At 32.5% G+C, this 19,071-nt stretch overlaps 1 protein-coding gene across 2 annotated transcripts; it reads right to left on the bottom strand.

Moving 5' to 3' along the window:
- Positions 1–2,064: 2,064 nt before the first annotated feature.
- LOC120070206 (cation/H(+) antiporter 18-like) lies at positions 2,065–7,902 on the bottom strand. Of its 2 annotated transcripts, none has more exons than XM_039022072.2 (4): positions 7,774–7,902; positions 6,844–7,046; positions 3,772–5,312; positions 2,065–3,169 (listed from the first exon to the last, which is right to left on the bottom strand). In XM_039022072.2, the coding sequence occupies exons 2-4, from the start codon at positions 7,042–7,044 to the stop codon at positions 2,497–2,499; spliced, it is 2,415 nt and encodes an 804-aa protein (XP_038878000.1). In that variant the 5' UTR covers positions 7,045–7,046; positions 7,774–7,902; the 3' UTR covers positions 2,065–2,496. The 2 variants fall into 2 exon arrangements, with proteins under 2 accessions (XP_038878000.1, XP_038878001.1); XM_039022073.2 differs by having other exon boundaries at positions 6,844–7,162; positions 7,774–7,901.
- Between the last annotated feature and the right edge of the window lie 11,169 nt (positions 7,903–19,071).

The following is a 19,071-nucleotide window of genomic DNA, read 5'->3' as shown; positions in this document are numbered from 1 at the left end:
CTAATATACTTCTATAGAAAATTTAGGTTTCAACCGGGTCTAATTGATCGTAACAAAATCTCATATAGTAAGATATACACACAACTTCTTCTTATTCCTCAACAAACTTTGTTCATCAATATCTTCAAAGAGAGCACAACACCCAACAACAAGAATTCAATCAAAAGCGGCAACCTTAACTTCATAGGAACACCCAATAAATACCAACCTCATTTGGTATTAAAACAAATATCCAATTTAAATGGAAGCCCAAAAGAATTGAAATCTTTCTAGTCACTAGGAAAGGAAAAGAATCAGACAGTAAGGCAATGCTTACATTGTAAAGAAAATGGGCCCTTTGTCTTAAAACAAATATCCAATTGAAATGGAAGCCCAAAAGAAAGGAGGCTCGATTGGCCCAAGCTTTAGTTTTGATAAATGCTATTTGTTATCCTCATTTTGCCACGTTACAAGAAAAGAGTAGTTAGTTATTCTGTTATAACGAGCTCTTTAACAAAAACATATTTTCTTGTGAGGTGATTGTGGAGCTCGGATTCAGCTACTTTTGTCTTCAATATGAGGTAATTTGTAGCTCACTTTTATTACAGATATAAATAAGAAAAATATTTTCAAATAGAATTTGCATAGTGAAACGTTGTGTTTGACAAAAACAAAGAACAAGAGGTGGAACATAACTGTTAACCTCAATGCCTAACAAACAAGTTATAGCCAATCCCTAGTGCAATAACAAACTTCTTATCACAAGTCCCAACCAAAATTATATTAACATCCTCGATATTATATTTACATCCTCAATTTTAGCTACATGCCCACAATCCATAAAAACAATTATATTTCTAAAATGAGTCTAACACGATGACAATTGACATGACCTTCCTATCTAGAAGTTGGAGGTTCGATCTCTCGTCCCCACAATTATTATATATAAAAAAAAAAAGGTTAAATGTGTAGAATTAAATTATCCTAAAAATTAATCTTGACCCTAGTTGACTAGGTTGATAGATCACACATACAACTAATATTCCAAACATACATTTGATATCTTATAAGCATACAATACAATATTTAATAAAACAAACTATCGTTAAAATCACCGTCCACATCAACTTTAGTTCCTTTGTTGAGTTATAAGTACGATTTTCAAAACGAATGTGTCTCTTATTTCGTTAAAGTTTATTCTTGTTTAATTCTAGGACCAGAAAAGTTTCCTAAAACACTTTTCCTAAATAAAAGTTGGGGTTAAGATGCTTAAACCCATCCAAATCCAATCCTTCAAAGCTAAACACCCCCTCGCTGAAATGGTAAACCATCTCTTTATATACATGAGTATATAAATTAAAAAGTTAATTTCATACTTCTTTTTTATGAGTAACTAATTCCTTACCTTTACTAGATACACACACGTAGACAAATCCAATAAAGTGTTTTTTCTTTCCTATTAGAATTAGTATTCCATTTTAATTTGTTTTTATCAAGAGAAAGTATAAGAAAACCTATATGGCTTAAATTTTGTAATATTCTTTTATTTAAAAAATTATTCAAAAAGAGTTTCATTTTATTATTATTATTTTCGGTTAGCTGCTTAAGAAAATATTCATCTCCCATGTAATAAAAATGTAAATAAAAAAGTATTATCAATACAGAGTTTTTTTTTTTTTTTTTAAATAATGTTTATACATTTTTTAAAAATAAATATTTATACTTCTCTACAATGAGATATTCATTGGTTCAGAGATCACACCTATATTTAATATGATGCTTTGAAAAAGAGAAATAATCATTTTGTTTTCTTTACAAAAGCATACAACTTGGCTTCCATATACAAATAAAGGGAGAGTTGCAAATATAAACATTAAACCCAAAATATTAGTAGATATAATATAATGTAAAAAAAATTATAAATATGACCAAATTTAAATAGTCTATCATCAGTGATAAACCATATCCTTGATAAGAGTCTATCAACGATAGAAGTCTATCGCTGATAAACTTGTTTATACTTGCAATTTTTTTTAAATGATATTATACACTTGGTTATTATTTCTAAAAATGTTACGATTGCAATTATCCATAAAGAAGGTAACTCTACTTATTCTCTTTTTATAGAATGACTTTCTATGGGTAAAGAAACAAACCACTCTACAATATAAGTAATTAAGAGTACCTCCATTTCTCTATGAGGCTAATTCTTTTCAAATGGAACAACAATGGTCATATTGTACACTTTACAATTTCACAAAAAAAAAAAAAAAAAAAATGCCACATGGATCCACCCGGATTAGTGCGTCTTAAAATTCACACAAAGTAGGCTCCATATCTAATTGTAGTTTACCACGTGGTATACACTGAATGGAAAGAGTCTTTTCAGAGTTTGGATTGGATTTCTAAGTGTTTAGAAACATTTTCTTTTAACTTATAAACAATTTTTTTTAAAAAAAAAAAACCCATTTAGATAGTTTGTAACATTTAGAAAATGAATCCAAACGCGCCTTTACTTTACTGGTTAACTTCTTCCGGTAATACCATAGCAGTAGATGTGGATGAGGAAGGCAACAATGGACCACGAAATTGTTGCACCACCAAGACTGAAGCTGACGTTGAGAGCTCCGATGATGTCAACAAGTTGCCGATTGGACCCAACTCCGGGCATTCGCCACCTTTGAAATGAAGACTCTCCACTACTTGGCCTTCAGGAGCTTGACCCACCAATATCAAATTACATCTACTAAATTCCCTTATTACTTCAATCGTGTCACTGTCTTTGCTCACTGTCTTCTCTACGTATCTAATTGATTCGTCCTCTGTTTTCTTCACATTGAACTCCATCAACACTCTCTGATCCATGAGTGCTGAAATATTGCTATCGTCTTTACTTATGTCAACTACAGTAGATTCTACAGCCATATCGGAGCTGGGAATGATATGAACGACGTTTAGGGTTATTCCTGGATGCTCTGCCATTCTTCGACCGTAGGCTAAAGCTTCACGATCGTCGCGGCCACCAAAAAAGAAGACAGTTATGATGGAAGAAACGTTGCTAGCACATATGTGTGAGCCACCTCCAAGACCTCGGTCGACTAAGATCCCAACGGAGCATGGTGGTTGTTCGAGAACTTTTTGATTGACCCATCGAAAATCAGTACGTGTTGTCTCCAAAGATCCATCAAACCTGGCCCATATGTTACCAATCGTGTCAACAACCTTGTAAAAATGGTGCTTGGTTAAACAAGGAGGAAATAAACTAGGGTTTTGATTTTGTTTTGGTGTCTAAGACTCTTGTTACTGATCGTTTCATGATATGTTTTCTGCCATTCTTGTAAACTCGTGTGAATTCTTAATGATTCTTGTTTTCATAGAAAAAAAAAAGTAAGACTATTTTTTTAAGTTTTAAACTTTGACTTAAATTTTAAAAACATTAAAAAAAAAAGTAGTTAAGATAATGTTTTTAAGCAAAAATTTAAAAAAAAACAAAAAAAAGTTATAATCAAATAAGACCTAAATCCTTACTACACAATTATATTTTGTTTTGATTTTAAAATTTTTAAACATATTTATATCTTCAAATTATTTTACTATTATTTGTGTCTTTCGTGACAGTAAAATATCTTCTGAATATATCTAAACCCCTTTTAATTTTGAAAAAAAAAATAATTATTTTAGTTATTATTCCATAACTTTTCTCATCCTAATATACACACAATAATATTTGGGTGCAACCTCCTCCATCCCCTCAAAAATAAAGAAAAGTAAGAAAATGAGAAGTAAAGAAACCTTTGGTGTTTATGGAATGGGAGGATGATAATGGCTGCACGTTTTCTCTCAGCACTGTTACAAACATCTTCATGCATATCTGAGAACGCAGAAATGGCCGTCATTGGACGTATTGACACTCGACTAAGCTGCTCAAAAGCCTCAAATGCCACTACAATTTGATCCGAATTTGACTTCCCTCCTTTATTCCAAAACGGCAATCCATTCTTTCTTGCTCTGTTAACCATTACAATCGCCGACGACCTCTCTGTCAGCTCCATCAAATGCATCGCATACACACAAACCCGCCGCCCACGACCTTCCCTCCCACGAGAAACCTCTATCAGATTCAAAATTGAAGGAATGTTATTAACAGAGTGAAAGCAAGCCAAAATCCTCAGCTCTGAATTGGGTTCATCTCGCTCAATTGTCCTGTATGTATATTCTGTTTTGCTCTTTCTTTTTGCTGGCTTGTAAACCGCCATTACAACTGGGGTTGTGATGAATGTTGTGATTATAGCCATTAGAACTAAAATTGCGAAGGTTTGATCATTTAAAACTTTTCTGTCTTTGCCGATGTTTAAGACGATTAATTCCACTAGCCCTTTTGTGTTCATTAAGAATCCTAAAGCGATTGATTCCTGGAATGGCATCTTGAAACAGAGTGCTACGGAGATTGTTCCCATGATTTTCCCAAAACAGGCGGTGACTACAACGAGGACGAGGAGACCCCATGATTGAGCTCCTTTGATTGTTGCGATGTTGGTTTTTAATCCGCTTGATACGAAATAGAGAGGGAGGAATAGGCCTGAAACAAGATCTTCGACTTTCTCGACGAGAGCTCCGGCGAGTGGGCCGTCTTTCGGGACAAGGACACCGACGACGAAAGCGCCGAACAGAGCGTGGATTCCGATTAAGTCGGTGATGAATCCAGCGGCTAAGACGGTGGATAAAATGGCGCAAATGTAGAGTTCGCTTACCGGCTCGCCATCGGAGCAGTGGCGTGAAATCCAACGGAAGATTGGCGGGAGAGTGAAGAAGCAAAACAGGACAAAAGCAGAGCCGCAGAGGAAAACCCAGAGGGAGACGAGAGGGGAGCGGCCGGTGCCGGAGAGGGCTATGGCAAGGGCGAGGAGGATCCAAGCGGCGATGTCGTTGACAGCGGCGGCGGACATGGCCATACGGCCGACGTTGGTGGTTAAGAGCTTGAGTTCGGCGAGAATGCGGGCGAGTACAGGGAAAGCAGTAATGGAGAGAGCTACACCCATGAAAACGAGAAAAGGGGGGCCATGGACGCCTTTGGAGATGGTGGAACGGAGGACATAGGAGGTTCCGATGCCGAGGATGAAAGGGAGGGTAATTCCGGCCATGGCTATGGCCATTGCACCCTTTCCGGTACGGCGGAGGGATTTGAGATCTAACTCCAACCCTACTAAAAATAGGAAGAAAAGAAGACCCAAATTCGCCACTGTGTCCAAAACTGTTAGGCTTCTCGCCGGAAACACTCTGTGAAGAAATTCTTGGCTCCGCCCAACTGCCGACGGTCCCAACAATATTCCTCCCTGTAAACCATCCACAATTAACATAATTCAAACACGAGTGAGTGCTCCTTAGATAGGCGCAGCCAAGGAATTTAGCCAATAAAATTTCGTCGCAATTTTTTTTAGAAAAATAATATTTAATCCATTCTTTACAGACATCATTTTTCATCATTTTTCTTTTAAAAAAAAGATGCAGGCTGCAACTAATTATTATTCCAAAAATAATTGAGGAATGATTAGGTATAACTTACTATGCTCTCTCTTCCTTTACACACTAAAGAGAAGTAATAAGAATTTGTCAAATTATGACGATATAATTTATTAGAAAGCACGAAGATAGATGCTAGTATGCACTTTTCCTAAGAAAAATATTTTAACTACTTTATATCCAATTCTCCAATCATAATTTGTCACCTCATTTTATTTTATTTTATTTTTCTTGTGTGATTAGAGTAGGATGCGCAAAAGATACACACAATTAGCCAAGTATTACTCTAATAAGAATAATAACAATAAGAGTCATATTTTGTAGCCAGCTTGACTTTCGAATTTTGTACTTTTTGATATATTGACATAGTTGTGAATATAGTTGTAAATTTAAGGGTTCAAATATTGATAATGATTCTAATGGATATCTTTTAAATCTAGTATAAATATCATTAAAATTTAAATAATAATAAAAAATACTTAGATGCATCTGCTTCCATCTCTATATAACTCGCCCACATATAGAATCAATATTTTCCATGTGGCAAACTTTTATTTTTTTTAAAGAATATTTTTCAACTTTTTTTGCTACAAAATTAAACATAATGCATGAAGACGAAACAAAACTACACCTAAATAATACTAAAAGAATATTTGCAATTAGTCACAAATATACGTATATAGAGAGAAGGTTAAAAAGAATTTAATTATTTAAAAAGATTTTAATAAATTATTAAGTTTAAAAAATAATATCTGGTGAATTTTATGGATACATAATATTCGCAAGTATTAAAACTATTAAATTTGACCATGATAGATAAACATAATAACTATGTCTAAACATTAATAAATTAGTAGACAGTTTTGCCTAGAAAACGAATCTATACTACATATGTGGCTACATCCATCAAACTTTAATTTTCATTAAATTTGACTGAGCTTTAATATATATATATATATATATATATAACACAATACCACCGACTTAAGTTTACTTTAACAATTTTTAGATTACGTTTATTGTTTGTCTAAAAAAAAAGTATTTAAAAATTGTTAGACTCATAAAATAAAATATTATATCGTTTATTGATGTGTTAAATGTTAAATGAAATGAGTATTTATCAATAGTATTTAGATTTTTTTATTTACTTAGATTGTAGGTAAAAAAAAGAAAAAAACTAAAGTTAGACGTAGAAAGAATTTTTAGGAGAAAGCGAAAAACAATAAATCAAAATGAGCATAGTTCAATTGACATATAATATATGTTAGCGATCAAGATATATATTTGCGATTAGAATTCCACGCTATTATATTGAAAAGAACATAAAAAAAGAGAGATACTCACGACAATCTCAGCGATCACTCGAGGTTGTCTGAGTGGTCGGAGAAGGAAACCAAGAAGACGAGTAAGAACAACCACTAAACATATTTGAAGAATGGCTAAAGGGAGAGCAAAATCAAGCGGGTTGTCGCCCTGAAACACGCCGTTGGACGTCGCTTTCATTGCTGCCGGACAGCCACCCGCCGTCGTTGTATTCCCCGCCATTTCTGACCAACCAAAAAACCAACCACCACCATTCAACTTCAGATCTCAAAAGAAAAAGAAAAACATGATTGGGACTCCTTGTGTGGGAAAAGAAATATATATTCCTCTTTTCCAAATGCTGCGGAACGTTTGTGATGTTGGTTAATAAAATAATAAATTATTAATTACTCAATTCATTTCCTATAAGTTTTAATATATAAATAAATATATATATATATCAATTATTTAATAATACATAATAATTTGAGGTTTTTACAACTTCGTTGACGTTGATTTAAACAAGTAAGATGAGGATAGAGAGAGTACTTTGGTAATAAAAAGTAAGAAAAGAACATTTATACCTTTTATTTGAATGGTAAATTTTTAGTTACATAGGTTAAAAAATCTTCTTGTTACAAGTGAAACCTCAAATATATGATTTCATAAATAAATTATAAAAATAATTTTGTAGTTAACTAAAAGGTTGATGCATCCATGTTTATACCCTCGCATGGTTCTCAAAAAAAAAAAAAAAAATTTAAAAAAAAATAAAAAAAATTTTCTAATTATGATCAGATAATTTAGTTGAATGGAAAAAAGTATATATATTTCCATAACTAAAACTATCTCTTCAAACTGATGATTTAAATGCTATAAAACATTAGTGAAGGAAATATATTTATATTATATGCAAAGGCTAAACTCATATTCCAAACCCATTAAATAAAGTGTGAATAGGAAAATAATCACCTAAATTTTAGTGGACAGAAAGTTCTTGATTGGACAATGAGATATCAAAAATATGTTTATATCTCCAAAAGCAAAATTTGTTTTGAAGAAAAAGAAATGGGAAGAAGAAATGGGATATTAGATGGGATGAAGAATTTTGGCACTACCACATCCCCCTTTTATATCCAAATTACACCTTCATGTGCATGCTAGGGTTCTTTTGGTAATTTCGAAATACAAATATTTTTATATTGATAGCTACTTCTTCTTATAAATATTCTGACATCTTATCCATCACAATTATGTAACTTATATTATATGAATAACATAACTTATGAATCTAAAATACTCTATGCTTTAGGTCTAGGGTTCTAATTTGAGATTTGACTCTAATATATTCTATTCCATTCTTGCGACTTGACAATATCATTTTTATTTGTATGGAGTTGACAAACCAATACGAATCATTTAATTAACATGCTTTATCATTACTCACATCTTTCTAAGAAACTTTTTAATAAGTCAACCAACCATAAATATTTTTGTCAAATAATCTGAATATTCTCTTCGATTTTTTTTTACATGGAAAATAAGTTGTTCGTTTGAGAATTATGTAGTGCACTAATTTATATGAACTATCTGATTGATTGTTCCTAAATAACAGTAGTATTATGGCAACATATATGAGCTAGGGTAATTTTATTCTTTTTAAGAGATTATTAAAATTCAAATCTCTTGGTAATATTTACTTACAAAGACTAAAATAGTAAAACATGCAATGTTTTTAAGAAAATGAAAAGATTATTAAAAAAATTAATATAAAAAAATATTTAAGAGATTGTCACAGATTAAAAATTGCAAGTTGCGCACTTCACATAATAATACGTGGGATATATACAAAATCCAATTATTTTTTTTGCAATTTCCCTCGCAGTGACAGCCGCAATTTTAAAAGTCTTACAAATAATTTTGGATAGGGGTAATTGCACAAGAAGCAAAATAAAGTATATTAATTAGTCACATAGTCTACATATTTGTTGTTTGTAACAATTATAAAAATGAAGCGACTCATATATAAATTTTGATGCAAATACCTTCATTAATGATGTACAATTAATACACTTGATATACTACTAACATATATAAGGAGAAACGATATATATAAGAATTGAATATACTAATATACTGATTACACCTCAACAAGAAACAATGTACTCAATGTATAATATTCAAATTCAAACGTAAGACATATGATGTAAACTTAGATATGGAAATAAACAAAAACTTGAAAAAACCTCAAAATCTTTGGAGATTCAAAACGTAGTCGAGGCAAGCTTTATATAAGCGCTATCCTGAAAATAATTATTTGTTCCACATGAGTTGCAAATAGACTATAGCAGTCGCCTTAACAAGATACTTTCTCTCAACTCAATTCAAAAACAAAAGAGAAAAAAAAAAGGAGAGAAATCTTCAATTTTGAAATGGGCACTGGACTATAATGTCAGTTAAAAACTGACATTATAGGGATATAGTGTGGGTTGGCAACCAACATTGAAGATGGTATTATTAAAGGTCTTCAATGTTGATTGTCTTTACTGTCGGTTGAAAACCGACAGTAAAGACATTAAAGACAACCGACATTAAAATCATTTAATAACACCTTCTTCAGTATCAGTTGTCTTTAATATCAGTTGTCCATCATTAAATATCTATTTTTGTGATAGGTAATGGCTGTCATTGTTTTACCATTGAATATATTTGTGCATGTATAAATTAATAATATTTCTCTTTTACATGTACATATACAAAATAAAATATTAATTATCTTTTAATATGAAACTCATCTTCAACCAACACAAAAATTATCTCATTCAGAACAAAGAGTGACAAATCGTTTAATTAAGTAATCTATCAACAAATTAATTACGTTGATCAATATATACATAGAGCTATAAAATCTAAAGATCGAGAGAGAGGATTGTCTAATTTGGAGAGTCATATAGTTAGAGTCCCATAGAATCTGCAAAAAAAAATATCCTCACTTAAGCATATAAAATGATAATTTAAAAATAAATATGAATCATACGAAAAGAAATTAAACAACGTATGAAACTTCTATTTACATAAACTATCAAAGCATAGAAGACTTAAAATCATATAACCTAGACAGCCAAGATATACAAGAATTCTCCCTAAAGCTTATGTGCAACCCAAACTTCAAATATGTACAATATATGGAAGGGAAGTAACATTAACATAACAATATCTAAAATTATGCACTAATAATTCAAATGACAATTAAGAATGTTTCTATTAATGTCCTCGAAAATGGTTGCTTGGGTTAGGAAGGGAGCCCATATGACTGAAATTACTCAAATTACTACAACAATCATAGTACTACGTAATGATTTAGCATTCTCTAAGAAGAATGTTCTTAATGCTCCGATTCTCAATGAAACAGAATATTTCAATACTCAATTAAGATATATAGACTAAAAGTAAATAGAAGATTAAAATGGGTGATAATGCAGAAAATGTGCTATCTTCCTCTGCTTAACTCGAGTTGTTCTTAGATTTTATATGTTTATTTCATAATTTTATAGATTTTGAATACTTAAGAGATAGAACTAGGTGTAGAGACAAAAAGGAGTTAAAATAGACCAAAACAAAGCTCAAATGCATCAACCAAACAAAATTTATGAAAATGTCACTGAGGGCAGAGCGTTGTGTAGCATCATACTGCTGCACACAATGCTTTAAACCCGAGAGCATGGTATTATGGATTTGTCGAGAGCATCACGACGTTGTCCTATAGTGCTTATTATGCAACAAAGTTTTACGTCTGGCAGGTGGCCTACACGTGTGATAGCGTTGCGACATTGTTCCAAGCACTGCGATGCTCTGACCTATATATATATTGTTTTTCTTACCCGATTTTAGGTAACTTCTTCTCTCCCTCTCTTGGCCTTCAATCGATTTCGTCCATTTTCTCTTATTTTTTCTCTATTATTCCGTAATTTAATCATTGACCTTGGACTTCAACTGTGGCTAAGGTGAGTTGATTCTGCTAGTCTAGGAGTAAGAAAACCCATTTGGGAAGATTGTGAGGTTTGGCCTTAATTATTGACCTTTGTTCTTGTTTCTTTGATTTCATTTTAATATATTTGTCATTATCATATTCTCTTTGGATTGTCTGACAAATCTTTCTTAAATTGTATGATTAGATGCTTGTGATTTACATATAATAAGTGGCATGAAATTGTATGTTAATTAATAGGAAACAAATGGTTAGATTACCTTATAAATTTGTGAGCCGACTGCGATTAGCATTGTGTAATCAACCTAAAGGAAATCAATCGAATGTTTAATTCGACAATTCTGATTAAATGTTCAACTTAGCATGCGATTAGTCCATTTGATTAGCATGCATTTCATCTATTCATTTTGGTCTAATTGTTAATTGGACTGGTTAATTAGTCTCTTTAATTAATTTGGTTCAATGTAAACAAGAATTTTAAGTCAACCCTATTAAAAGTACCCATGATCAATCAAACAAATGAGTGGATCCTATCTCCTAGACTAGGAGATTTATTTTTATTTAATTGCACTTTTATTCTTTGCAATTTATAATTCCGCATTTTATTTTCCTTACATCAATTATCAACAACTCAAAACCCCCGTAGTTACATCTAATTCTTTAAGATATATTTTTGTAGTTACTATAGATATATTTATGTGTCTATTTGATACAACTAGTCAACAATGCGATGACCCTTCACAAATTGCTCGTAAGTACAGTTAGGCCAAAATTACCAACCCCTGTACTTACATCTAACTCTTTAAGTATCACTGATCCCTCGAAGGAACAATAATTCATAGTCCAACTATGATCAAATCTCTCTTAGGCTAAGAGAGGGTATGACGCCACATTGTTCAAGCCCCGGAATCAGCCCTTAAGGGAGCAATTCATCTACTTACTCCGACAATAGAGAATGAGTGAATTTCATTTTGTATAGCTATGTTCCTAACTCCCCAATCAAACGAATCCCCAAAATATTAGGCATATTGAGTCAGCGATCTGGCCACTCTCACCTATGCAAATAAAAAAAAATGCCTTCATAGGTAGGAGTTCACAACTCACTTAGGATTCAAGTCATGTCACCTATGGTCATCCTGGTGATTGTAAATCTCTATTATTAACGGCTTTATATAATGAGACTATCCATTTCGTGGTCCGGTCTTATATAAACCCTTTTGTATAGAACACCCTCGCTCACATGTCGCTACATGAATGACTAGGATCAGCTCATTTGTAGAACTTTACAATAATCGTAACATCTACAAAGCGGGTTGTATTCGTAGTATCATCAGGATAAGGTACGCATCCTTATCCATCTACTATAGATTATTTAGGTTATCACTTAAACATGATCCACCTATATGTCTCTACATACATGTTTAAGCTACAAAAGATAATATTGGATGTTAGTTTATTAGTTTTGTGGGTTAATGCTACTAAATGACGAATAAAATACCTCAAATTTTATTAAATAAATAAACTGTTTGTACATTACAATTACAAACTACAAGACCTATAAGATTTAGGGCATCAACTCCAACAATTACTCCTTTTATAAAACAAGATTTCTATATATTCTTAATATCAATAGATCACAACTCTAGAACATCATAGAAATGGGAAGAAAAGGTAAGTTTCTTAGTGTGTCAATTGTAATTATCGAATTAATTTGCCTATTGCACCTAGATCTTCGGATCTCTAGTCAACTAGTTTAGGTTAGTGCCAGAGAACCGATTTCATGGGCTTTAGCACTATTTCCCTCGATGTATATATGATTTGCTCTTTTGAAAATCCTTTCGTTAAAGGATCTATAATATTTTCTTTTGATTTAACATAATCAATGGAAATTCTTCTATTAGAGAGCAATTTCCATATCAAATTATGCGCACGTCTAATATACCGTGGCTTGCCATTATAGACATTATTCTTGGCTCTCATAAAAGTCGCTAAATTATAACAATCAATACATATTTCTTTTACAAGCTTTGGCCATACTGAAATATCTTCAAGAAAACTTTGAAGCCAATCAACTTCTTATCCAGCTTTATTAAGAGCTATAAACTTTGGTTCCATAGTGGAACGTGTTATAAACATCTATTTTGAAGATTTTCATGATATGAATGTCCATGTAAGGTAAAAGTATACTCACTAGTTGATTTAGTCTCCTTGCTATCATAGATCCAATTAACATCACCAAATCCTTCCAAAATATGTGGATACCTCGTATAATGCAATTCATAGTCTAGAGTGTACTTCAAGTACCTTAGAACTCTGATTAATGCATTCCAATGATCATATTCAGGATTGTTGGTGTATCTTGTTAACCTTCTAATTGAATAGGCAATATAAGGTTTTATACAATTCATTATGTAAATTAAGCTACCAATAACTTTAGAATATTTTAGAGAAGACACTCTTTCATCATTGTTTTTCTTCAACTTATAATTTGGATCAAATGGAGTAATAGTCGGCTTACAATCAAAATGATCAAATTTTCTCAACACTTTCTCTATATAGTGAGATTGAGAAAATATATATCCACTTGATTTCAGAAAATATATATCCACTTGATTTCTCTTGTTATTTGAATTTTAAGGATAAAATCAGTACGATCAAGGTCTTTGATATCAAAGTTGAATTTCAACATCCTTTTAGTAGAACCAATGACACTTTTACTTGCACCCATTATCAATATATCATCCACATACAAGCAAAAAATGATATAATCAAATGAAGAAACAAGTTGCTAGTTATAGGTTAGCGACTTAGTAACTCTCCAAGATACAAAATAAAATCAAATAAATATAAAAATTGAAACATTTGTCAAAGTTAACTTAGTTACTTGTTACTTGATAAAAATCAAATATAGTTCATTCAAATTGAAGAAACTACAAATTTAACTTTCATATATGTTAAATTTGTACATGAAACATATATGCAACATAACTTTTGTTCTTTGCATACAACAGACCCCCAACTTCTCTTTTTTGTTGTCCATACCATTTGCTACTGTTCATTTTTCTGTCACTTACCTTCGTCGACCGTATTAGCCTCGCCAAATGTCTAGTCTCCTATCATCGATCTATCACCTCTTCTCACTCTCTATTTGTTTCTCTCTCCATTTTCTCCCTCTCTATCTATCTTTCTTATCTCTCATTACCATTCACACCATCTGCCACCGGCGCTCCTTCTCTGCTTACCTCTATTGACTGTCGCAACCTCGTCGCACGTCTGGTCTTCGGTCACCGATTCTCAGCCACTTCTCTCTCTGTTTGCACTCTCTATTTGTTTCTCTCTCTATTTTTCTCTCTATCAATCGATTGTTCAGAGCAAATATGGAATAAAAAATAATTAGGAGTTTGAATTAGAAGTTTTTGCCATATTGATAAATATCAAATATATGGATGACAACTACAAAATAGCATATTCCAATAGTCATCTATTACAATTTCCATTTTAATATTTAACAAAAATTTCAAGATTCTTTCGGGTAAGTAAAAAGAAAATTCATCATACATAAAATTCAAGTCTCTTTTTAAAATTCGAAAACTCACACTAACACTTTTAATAAGGTTTATCCTAACATATATGATAAAATATAAATAACTCAGATAAAGAATCAAACTAAGGATTTTTTGAGATAGTATTACATGTCATATGATTGAATAGAATATTCTTAACTTTGAGTGGCTGCATTTAATTCCATGAAGATGAATAAAAATGAAAAAAAAATGTCAAATTCATTTTAAAAAGTAATCGTGGGGATTCCTTAGCACAACTTTTACAAATTGAAATTTTTTATGGCCTTTGTTGTATGATTAGAAATAAATTTTACATTCATTTGGCTAAAAAATTAGCACAATAATTTTAAAATCAAGTGGATGATGGCTCTCCACATCATATGTGAGTATGCTATTAAAGAAAATTTGACTAAATAAAAAAGAAAAGATATAATTTAAGTAGTCAACTAATTCGCTAACGAATGCATCAATTTGCTAAAGGTTGGAATGTTCAACAAGTTATTGTAACAATTTTTCAAAGGAATAAAAAATTATTGGAACTAAAAAAAAAGTTTAAAAGTGTTGTAATTAAATTTCTTATAGGATCCTTTCGATAATTTTTTTTTTGATAAAATATACTATCGATTTGTTTGAGATGTGTGTCAAATTAGTTCTTATATTTTAAAATTTAATAATTAAATCTAAAAATACTGAAACTTTTGTTGTAGTATAATAGTGATAGTAATTTCTTTTTTAGGTACAAAAACAGACCAAACAGAAAGAACAAAACAATAAAACACATTACAAGGCCGAAGGGCCTGGAAAAAACCAACATCACTAGAACGTAGAGATGCCAAGTTAGTAGTGAAATGGTTGAGCTTTAATAAATTTGAACCCGAGAAACCATCCCGAGCCAATGAATGTGCTGCTAGATTATGTTCTTCCGGAATAAATTGAAATGATACCAAATGGAACATAGGTTAGGAAACCTTAATATCAGCTACTTGGTTGAAGAAACCGTGACTCAAATACCTATTCAACTAGTTTAGTTTATAACTAATTTTTCTTGTAATGGTCTGTTAGTATGTATTATAAATACCACTAAGCAGTAAACAAAGAAGAATTTTTCCATACATTCTATTTTTCTATGAACAAAAATAAGCTATAAGCAATCTTCAGGTGAGAGAAAGTGAATCTTTCCGTGGACGTAGGCTTATTGACCAAACCACGTAATCCTGTATGTTTCTTCTTCCTCTCTTTATCTTCTTCTTTCAATCGGTATCAATCTTTCTGCAAATCATAAAAACACAATCTTGTTATCAAATCATATCGATTACAAAAGTATCGAGTTGAATCGCATATCAATTTTCTTCTATCGAGTAGTATCGAGTTAGAAGTTTTCATCTTCAAGTTGCTTCAAGTAAATATTAATACTCATCAAGTAGAGTCGAGCATCGATCAGCACTCATCGCATTCCATCGAACAAAGAACAAAAAATTATCAAGGATAGAAGGAAATTTTCATCGAGTAAAGAAACTTATCGAGTATCGAGTATCTAGCATCGAGGATTTAACAGAGCCTTTCTTAGTCATTTCTTCACCATCTCAGTGTTAATCTTGATTAATTGGGCCTAGAAAAGATTAAATAACCCAACAATTTTTTTGTATAAGAACATTTGAAGATCATCAAGATCAACATTCTTGAAGCATCAAGATACCCAAGAAAATTGTTCTCGATATTCTATCAGGTCAGTGATGGCTGTTTCTAGATTTGAGATAGAAAAGTTCAATGGAAAGGGTGATTTTGGTCTATGGAAGGCCAAAATCAAGGCTATTCTTGGACAATAGAGAGCTCATAAAGCCCTTTTAAAGCCATCGACTCTGCCACCTACGTTAACATCTCAAGAAAGGGAAGATATGGAACTTACTGCCTATGGAACTTTAGTTTTTAATCTCAGTGATAGCATTTTGAGACAGGTGATCAATCAAGACATGACTTACAAGATGTGGGCCAAGCTGAAAGATCTCTATGCAACTAAGGATCTCCTCAACAAGATGTTATTAAGGGAAAAGTTTTTCACTTTTAAGATGGATTCTGCTAAACCACTATTAGATAATCTGGATGAGTTTAGAAAGATAGTTTCTAAGTTCAAGAACCTTGTCGAAAAGATTGGCGATGAGAATGAAGCCTTTGTTTTGTTGAACTCTCTACCTGAAGCCTATAAGGAGGTAAAGAATGCCTTGAAATATGACAGAGAGTCAGTTACCACTGATGTCATTATTTCAGCATTAAAAACTAAAGAGTTGGAGCTTCATTCAATAAAAAAAGAACAGCCTGGTGTAGAAGGGCTATTTGTCGAGGACAAGAACAAGCATAATCGTTCTAAAGAGACTAAAAATCAGTCTGGTGAAGAGCATAAACCAAAAACCAAAAACCAAACTGAGATGTAATTACTGCAAGAAGAAAGGAAACTTAATGAGGAATTTCTACAACTTAAAACAGAAAAATCAGGAAAAAGAGAAGAATCAGAATGGAAAACAGCCAGAAACCTCAGTGGTTGAAGGGTCCTATTTATATTCTGATGCCTTAGCCTCTACTAGATACAAAACCAACCAAATAAGTTCTCTCGGGAAGCATGACTGGATACTTGACTCTAGTTGTACCTATCATATAACACCCTTTAGACCTTGGTTTAATACCTACAAGGATGTGGATGGAGAATCTGTGTACATGGGGAACAATGAAGTCGGGTTGGTTCAGTATCCTTAAAGTTTAGAAATGTGAGACATGTACCTTTATTCAAGAGAAACTTGATATCTCTAGTTATGCTTGACTTTATTGGGTGTGAGTGCAGAGGAAGAGATGGAGTCATAGAAGCGATTAAGGATTCTAAGGTAGTGTTGGTTGGTGAAAAGGTCAATGATCTCTATATAGTAAAAGGCGTAGAGATGATGACTAGTGCCTATACTGTTTCAACAACAAACTTGACAAAGGTAGACTTGTGACACAAAAGACTATCTCATATCAGCGAAAAAGACATGTAAGCACTATCTAAACAGGGTATACTGCCCAAAGGATTCTGTGAACACTGTATTCTAGGTAAAACTACTAGACAAAGCTTCACAAAATCTCAGTATACAACCAAAAAAATATTGGATTATGTTTATTCTGACCTATAAGGACCATCTCCTACACCAAGCCTTAGTGACTCAAGGTAATTTCTAACCTTTATAGATGACTTTTCTAGGAAGAGCTGAATATACTTTCTTAAAACTAAGGACCAAGTCTTTAGGAAGTTTCAAGAATGGAAACCTATGATAGAAACACAAACATCTAAAAGGTTAAAATACCTTAAAACTGACAATGGGCTTGAGTTTTGCAATAAATACTTTGACAAATACTGTAATGAGAATGGTTTAACTAGGCATAGAACTGTGAGGTATACACCTTAATAGAATGGGGTTGCTGAGAGGTTAAACAAAACTATAATGGAAAGGGTAAATTGTTTACTTTCTGATGTTATCCTAAGTGAAAACTATTGGGCTGAAGCTGCAGCCTACATAGTGTATACCTTGAATAGGTGCCCTTACACATCTCTAGTGTTGTTTACCCCTAAGGAGAAGTGCACTAATCATCATCCTAATCTAGACACCCTTAAGGTTTTTGAGTGTGTATGGTTTGTTCACAAAAATAAGGGAAAGTTGAAAGCCAGAGTAGTTAAGTGCATGTTTATAGGCTTTACAGAGGGGGTCAAATGATAAATATGGAATCTAGTAGAGAAGAAGTTCATAATTAGCAGAGACATCACCTTTAGAGAAGAGGAGATGTTTATGCAAAAGGAGAAAAAACTTGAGGATGAAGCTGAGTCATCTACCACAGGAATTTAGGTGGAGTTACCTACTGAGCAACCAAGAAAACCTAACCTACCTAGTGACACATGAGAAGTTGAGGAATATACAGGGGAACAAGAGGAGACTGCTAATGAGCAGCCATACATGAGTTAGTATGTCTTAACTAGGGATAGACAAAGGAGAACAATTGTGCCTCCAGCAAGATATACTGAAATGAACTATATGAATTTAGTTCTAAATGTTGTTGTGGCTCCTACTAACCAAGAACCAACAACCTTTGAACAAGCAACAATAATGCAAGGGATTGGATAAAAGCCATGAATGAGGAAATGCATTCACTAAATATGAATGATACTTGGTCTTTAGTTCCTCTGCCTAAGGGTTATAAACCAGTTGCCTCTAAATGGGTTTTCAAACTTAAGAAAGGTACATCCTGTGATCAGAAACCTAGGTATAAGGCAAGGTTGGTTGCAAAGGGGTTTACACAAAGGGAAGGAATAGACTATAGAGATCTTCTCTCCAGTTGTCAAACAAACTTCCATAAGACTTCTCTTATCCTTGGTTGCTCAAAATAACTTAGAATTGTATCAACTAGATGTGGAAACTGCCTTTCTTCATGGACATCTAGAAGAGACAATCTACATGACGTAACCTAAGGGATTTGAAGTTAAAGGAAAATAGAATCTCTATTGCTTACTCAACAAGTCAATCTATGGGTTAAAACAATTACCTAGGTGTTGCTATAGAAGGTTCAATGACTATATTTCTAGCATTGGATTCAAAAGAAGTTCATTTGACATATGTATTTATGTAAATACAAGTTTCTACAAGGACAATGTTTACTTACTTATATATGTAGATGATATATTACTGCAGGTAAGTCAAAGGA

Source organism: Benincasa hispida, chromosome 1 (assembly GCF_027475165.1).
Source record: "Benincasa hispida cultivar pf3 chromosome 1, pf3_genome.v1.1, whole genome shotgun sequence".
Lineage (NCBI taxonomy): Eukaryota > Viridiplantae > Streptophyta > Magnoliopsida > Cucurbitales > Cucurbitaceae > Benincasa > Benincasa hispida.
The sequence above is the reverse complement of the archived record's forward strand: the minus strand, read 5'-3'. Positions and strand labels throughout refer to the sequence as shown.

What these genes read in the sequence shown, in the direction of transcription:
- LOC120070206 (XM_039022072.2), bottom strand. Translation starts at nt 7,044, where the DNA reads ATGGCGGGGAATACAACGACGGCGGGTGGCTGTCCGGCAGCAATGAAA. An exon ending in GAGTGATCGCTGAGATTGTC is followed by an intron (nt 5,313 to 6,843) that starts GTGAGTATCTCT and finishes GATGGTTTACAG; the next exon opens with GGAGGAATATTGTTGGGACC. An exon ending in CCATTCCATAAACACCAAAG is followed by an intron (nt 3,170 to 3,771) that starts GTTTCTTTACTT and finishes CATATGGGCCAG; the next exon opens with GTTTGATGGATCTTTGGAGA.